This window comes from Fragaria vesca, linkage group LG7, assembly GCF_000184155.1.
Source record: "Fragaria vesca subsp. vesca linkage group LG7, FraVesHawaii_1.0, whole genome shotgun sequence".
In the NCBI taxonomy this organism is placed as follows: Eukaryota; Viridiplantae; Streptophyta; class Magnoliopsida; order Rosales; family Rosaceae; genus Fragaria; species Fragaria vesca.
The window spans coordinates 22018111-22024858 of NC_020497.1; the positions used below are offsets into that span (position 1 = coordinate 22018111).

General features: G+C 38.7%; 2 protein-coding genes across 2 annotated transcripts; one reads left to right on the forward strand and one right to left on the reverse strand.

Moving 5' to 3' along the window:
* Nucleotides 1-1700: 1700 nt before the first annotated feature.
* LOC101302607 (F-box protein At5g52880-like) lies at nt 1701-3703 on the forward strand. Its single transcript, XM_004309123.1, has 6 exons — nt 1701-1905; nt 2271-2425; nt 2543-2627; nt 2717-2886; nt 3118-3266; nt 3548-3703. The coding sequence occupies exons 1-6, from the start codon at nt 1721-1723 to the stop codon at nt 3701-3703; spliced, it is 900 nt and encodes a 299-aa protein (XP_004309171.1). The 5' UTR covers nt 1701-1720.
* A 371-nt stretch (nt 3704-4074) lies between these two features.
* LOC101302402 (reticulon-like protein B1-like) lies at nt 4075-6363 on the reverse strand. Its single transcript, XM_004307986.1, has 5 exons — nt 6034-6363; nt 4952-5132; nt 4723-4864; nt 4568-4637; nt 4075-4462 (listed from the first exon to the last, which is right to left on the reverse strand). Exons 1-5 carry the CDS (start codon nt 6296-6298, stop codon nt 4293-4295), a joined length of 828 nt encoding a protein of 275 aa, XP_004308034.1. The 5' UTR covers nt 6299-6363; the 3' UTR covers nt 4075-4292.
* Between the last annotated feature and the right edge of the window lie 385 nt (nt 6364-6748).

Consider the following 6748-nt stretch of genomic DNA (forward strand, 5'->3'; position numbering starts at 1 on the left):
CAAAGATTGGTTGGGAAACTCATATACCTCACCATTACTAGGCCTGATATCACCTTTGCAGTGAGTATCATTAGCCAATTCATGCATGCTCCTACTAAATCTCATATGCTCATTGTTAAAAGAGTGTTGAGATATCTCAAGGGATCTGTAGGCAGAGGTATTCTCACGAGGAAGAATTGTCATAGCAACATTGTAGGATTTACTGATGCAGATTGGGCTGGGAACAAGCTTGACAGAAAATCTACAACTGGATTTTGCACTCTAGTTGGTGGAAATCTAGTCACTTGGAAAAGCAAAAAACAGCACATGATTGCTCGCTCAAGTGCAGAAGCAGAGTATAGGGCAATGGCCTCAACTTCTTGTGAGTTAATCTGGTTAAAATATCTCCTAGCTGACCTAGGATTCTCTCAGTCTCATCCTATGTTACTATTTTGTGACAATCAAGCTGCAATGCACATTGCTTCAAATCCGGTCTTCCATGAGAGGACCAAACATATTGAAGTTGATTGTCACTATGTGCGAGAGCAAGTTCAAAGCAAGGTTATCTCCACAGTATATACTCGAAGCCAAGATCAACTTGCTGATGTTTTTACAAAGGCTCTACCTTCTGTTCAATTCCATCAGTTATTATCCAAGCTTAGATCAGTCAATATCCTTGATCCAGCTTGAGGGGGAGTATTGAAATATGTAGTCTACAATAGAAAAAGTATGGTGTAGTGCTCATCACCCTACCTACTCTACAGTAAAGTATGGTGTAGCATGTTGACTGCACCATACCTTGTGTAAGTAAGTCATCCACCTTACTGTGTAAGGAAGTCAGTAGTCATGACTCATGAGTATGGCTGGTATGACTAGGTATGGCTAGGCTTGTATATATATACTTGGTTGTAACCTAAATACAAAATACAAGAGTTTTCTTTTTCTCTTCATCTTTTTCTACATACACCATTCTCCTATATATGATTATATGACCACCACAATGCAATTCTCTGCATCTGCTATAGGGTCTGCTGACATAGTAGCCTTGTAAATATAATAGTTGCACTCTCTAGATCAGTTACGCCTTTGGCTACCTGGAGGTAATCGCATTGGAAGAATGTGAATGATTGAATTTTCTTTCTTCTTCCTACCTTTTACCCTAAGAAATGGATTGATCAGTGTTATTGCATAGTTCTTCTCCATAGCTATTAACCAACCAAAGGAAGATCCACAATATCGCTTATTTGGCACACTTAGTGGCAGATCAAAGACCTTGTTATCTGCGATGTTGTATATGTTCCATGTATGACTCTTCTTAGCACAGATCAAAAGCATTGGAGGCGTCATCTTCGAGCGCTGGACTTGATTATCTTTTGCTACATAATACCATTTCCTACAAACAATGCTGAATTGCAAGTAGTCTGATAGTGACACTAGCTTTTCTAAAACTGAATCTAAAAGATGCTTAGGTAAATTTGCCCAATCTGGCTCCATACTCTGAAACCCAGAAAGAAGAATCCTGAACAGATCGAACTTAAGTAGTACTGTGTCTTCTCCTCTTCCTAATTGATCTAGGGATTCTCTCCTAAAACATGTAGGTAATACTAAAAGACCAAAGAACAAATATTTGGGCTCATAAGACAGGCCCATAACGCCTCAGCCCAACCATCATTTATATATGAGAATTCAGGTTCGGAATTTCTATTCTCTTCTCTGCGCTTTGGCCATTGAAGCTAAAGAAATGTCAAAACCATTGGAGAGATACCAAAAACTTGCGCTGAAAGAGTGTTTAGGATCAATTCACAGATACCCTTTAGTATGTAAAGAGCTCAGCTTAATTCTCAGAGGCGCTTATAGAAAAGTGCCCAAGAATCTCCAATCTCTTATCTTCCAAGACACCCTCACCGCCTTTCGTCTCCTTCCTGAGTATGTTTCTTCACCTTCTGCTTGTTGTTCTTGGTTTTCTAATTGAACCCATTCCATATTTTCATGATTGTTTATCTGGGTTGTTTATAATTTCCCAAGTTCTGTATCCAAAATTGAAATTGATGAAATTATAATGCTTTGTTTTAATTCCGCTGAGATATGAATCGGGATATTAAGAAACTTCAATTAGCTTGAATTACATGGACAATAGATTTAGCTTGAACTATAATTGTCAATGTTAGACTTTCTTGAATAACATGCTTCATATAGCATTACTGCCATTACATTTGTTGATGCTAGAATTTCTTGAGAAACTGCTTATTGTTTCGCTGACATGATTTTTGTGATTGCTTTTACAATACCAGAATGAAGACAGGCAGTGCTGTCTCGGCAGCTCATCTCCTCCTCCAGAGTGTTGAGGCCACATTGCCAAAGCAAAAGAAGAACTTGGCTGTTGCAGAATATAAGAATGCAATGGTTGTTCACAAGAGGCGCACTAAAGCCCACCAAGAAGAGAATCGTAATAAACTAACAATACGTTACTTCATGCCCATTTTTTCCATGTGCAAGGATGTGGTCGGAGATGATGTGAAGTTCTCTAGATGAATTTTAACCTGTGTACTTTCCTCTCCTGTAGTTGCACATCTGCCACAAGATGTTCTTGTTCACGTGTTCAGTTTCCTGGATTTTCAATCTTTAGTCTCTGTTGGACTAGTATGCTGGTAATTCCTTTTACTCGGTAGTTTCTTGGTATAATGAATATTCAAGTAAACTGCATTCAATTCTAATGCTTCTTGATTTTTTAATGAAGGTCATGGAATTTTGCGGCAAGTGATAATCGGCTGTGGCAGAGGCAATACGCTACATTCTTTAGGGATTCTTACAATGACTTAAATATCAAGGAACAGCATACCAGTAGACAGGTTCAAGATAAAAGTGATACGCTGTTTTGGAGAAAAGCCTTCAAAATAGCATATAAAGGTGAATCATTAGATGTATGCTTTACTAGATCTGTTAAAGACTTAAATTTGCGTCTAACTTGCAACTTTACCTCTTATAGAATCAGCTTAGGAGGACTGTTCCATGTACCTCTCTAAGTCCATTAATATTTGTGGTCAAGTAGCTTTAATCTTTAGCATGTAATTTGCTTTCCTTCTTTAAGCTTGACATACACATCATGAATTCTTACCATGAAATATGCTTGGATTTCAGGGAATAGTTCATCAGAGAAATTAAAATCCAGTAGGGGATACTGTAGACACTGCAAGACAATTGTTTGGCTCGATAACATGAAATGTTTCAATGAACACATTGGACTAAATACTGAAATTCAGAAAATTGACCCTGTATTACCTAGTCAGGTATTGTCTTACTCTGTACATTCTGGTTTTCCAATTACAGTTTTAAATGGGGTTGTCTGAATATCAGCTGCACATAATGGTTCCATGAAATTAAATCATGACTTGATGTAATTGATCCATTCCGTGGCATTACATGAAGGAAGATAAAGGACGACGGGGCATGTTCCTTTTGTGTTCCGGGTGGACCAGTATTTGAAGGATAAAATTGTCCATATTTCTAGCTCTTTTGATGTGAATTCTTGAAGCAGTCATCTTATACATACTACATTCATCATTTTCAGGTGGTTGACTACTTGTTGGAAGGTTCTATATCACTCAAATCTTCTTCAGAGAGCGATAGCGACAGTGATTCAGAAGTAGGGTTGTTTTTCTCCAGGTTATGGGCCTATGCCTATCAAAGACCCTTGACTAGACCTGAAGATAAGCCTTCCGATTAAAACCAATTGCCTGATGTACTATGTATACTTATTTAGAGGTGCTCTAGGCTGTAACTAAATAAAGCTTATAGGATGTTAGACAGTAATGATATTCAGCATGTTTCATTATCCTTGTGTTCCAGTTCGATCGATACTTGAATTATAATAGCGTGCTCCAATCGATTCAGATGAAATTCTCTTTGGACTTCAGTAAGAAATTTGCAAAATTGAAAAGACATTTGAATGAAAATTATAGTTGCTAAGCCAAAAGAAAGGACAAGACGAAAAGTACAGTAAGTGCAACTTTCTAGATAAAACAAATAGATCCAATGTAAGAGGCAAAAGATTCAAGGCATCCAAAGATTCATATATCTAAAACTCTTATATTCATTAATCTGTGGGCTCATTAAACCAGTTCTAAAATGAAACGCAGATAGAGGTAATCTAACAGATGATGATTCAAGACTGGACTAAAACCGCAGTTACTTGATGTAAAGCCTAGTAAACAGAATTAACTCCAGCATGAACGAATGATGGTTCAAGACTGGACTAAAACCGCAGTTACTTGATGTAAAGCCTAGTAAACAGAATTGACTCCAGCATGGTGTGTCTAATCCCTCTTCTTCTCTTTCACCGGACCTTTGGGTATCTTACTCAAAACCTTTTCATTGAACACTGCATACTGCTTCTTAAACTCGATCCATGCCTTCTCAGCAACAGCATCAATCTGGTCCTCATGTTTCTCGTAGATCAGTGGCGCTGAGTGCAGCAAGACAAAGGCTATCATTCAAATTTGAAGATGATGTCAATATCAGCAATGGAAGTTTGTTAATTCTAAATACAGAAGAACTTCAGAAGGAACAAAAGATTAAAAGCAATACTTACTTAAGTAGAATAAGGTCAGGAAGCTGAAGCATTTGCCAATCACTGACACAATCCACAAGACAGCTATAACCTGATGACAGAAAAACACCTACTGATTAGGTAATCCCAACAATGCATACTTATACCACCCAACTATGAAGGAATAATCAACTTACACCGAGGAATGTCTTCAAATCTCTCCCAGATGCAATTTCCCGCAGAACATGGAACCCTTTGTTGAGTTCAATCCTCAGTGCAGAGGCAATATCAAGAACACACTTCTCCGGAATTTGAACTTTTGGGATTTCGGGTGGAGCCCTGATCCAGCAACATAATGAAGTTAGGGCCATATGATGATGTTACATCAAAGATCAAACACAGTATCAGAAGGATCAAAGAACTTACTTGTTGATAAAGGAAGATCCATTGGACCACAAGAAGAAGACAGCCAGAAAAAGGATCATTATATGGCAGAACAGAGTTATCAAATGATATTCAAGACACTCAAAAAAAATCCACAGTACAGTGGCTGCACCAAGAACACTTGCAGATTCTTTCTTGTCCCTCCATAGGAGGACATCAGCAGCTGGAATAAAAGACTGATATTAGATCATAACTGATAGCAGGTCCATTCCAAACAGACTGTTTTTCAGGCACAGTTCAGAAATGGAAAGACAAAACAGACTGTTTTTCAGGCACAGTTCAAAAATGGAAAGACTATTAACAATTCCGCAAACTTCTGAAGACCACTCACAATTAGATCACGAAATAAACCTTTCTTGAAGGTCTAATTTGAAGACCAGTCACTGCATTTCGGTTTTAAAATCAAGAATGTACATTGTCCACAGATACATTAATAAGAATAATAAAACACACAAACCCTCACACACACATGCACAAAGTGAAAACAATCACCAGACAATAGAGAATACATCACACACATCACCAAAGCAAGAACCAAGAGAAGAGAACAACTACAACTATTACTCCATTTGAGAATTCAATTCACCGAGCACATGAAAACCTACCGGAAAAAAGCAACCAGCCTACATAGGCCTATCGAAACCTTGAAATCATGCAATCAATTCGCGTGGTATCTTAACATGACACAATGTGCCAACAAATCGGAGTATTAACACACATACAGGCAATAATCTAATCAAATCTTGCACAACAATGATGATCAATACACTAAAACTTTAGGAAAACCTAACAAGATCATCGAAACAAGGCGAATATATCAAAATCAAAACAATGTGAGATCCACTTATACGACTAGTCTCTCACACACACACACACACAAAAAACCTCTTCAAAATTAAAATTCATATTCTTGTTTTTCATATCGCCGAAACAAAATCTCCAGATTCTAGGTTTCCGATCATCTCCGATCTTTTCCGATCAACCAAACACAACACCTCAAAACGATTCAACAATGCAGATATAAAATCACAACGAAAGAGATATAAAAGAGAGAGAGAGAGTACGTTTGCCGCCACCGAGGACCTTGTGAACGGGCTTTTCCCGGCCGAAGATCCTGAACTTGTTGGACTTGACGGAATCGTGCGCCTTGTCGAGGACTTCCTCAACCTTGTGCATGACGTCATCGTCATCCTTAGCCGGCATGACGGAATCGGCCTTCTTGGACGGCTTGTCGTCGTCGGAAGACGACGAAGACGAGGAGGAGGAGCGGGTGTGGGAGCGGATCTTCTCCATGAACGACTCGCCGGGAATCTCTTCTGGCTCGGCCATGGCTTCTCTAAGCGTTGAAGATCGAACAGTTTGAGAGAGAGAGAGAGAGAGAGAGAGAGAGAGAGAGTGGGTGTGTTGTATTTTGGGGGGCTTAAAGCGAGAGGCTCGGAGTCCGAAGCTGAGGCTCGGATGAGTAACAGAAACCAAGGGTAGGGCGCAAGAAAAGAGAGTACGGGAGGGCGGGAATGTCTCGGGTTCCGGCGCCTTTGTGAGGCTGTGACATCTTAATTGTCTCACCTTTAATTCTTTTTTCGTTTTAATTTTATTTCCGTTTATTATTTTTTTGTAATTATTTCTGACGTTTTGCACATTTAAGCGAAAATGAAATAACAACTTTTTAAAAAAATTAAAAATCAAACCGAGCCGAACCGAACCCAACAACATGTTGTTTAGATCCAAATGTGGTTTTGTTATTGTGAAATTGATGTTGCAGTTATAAATGTTAAAAAA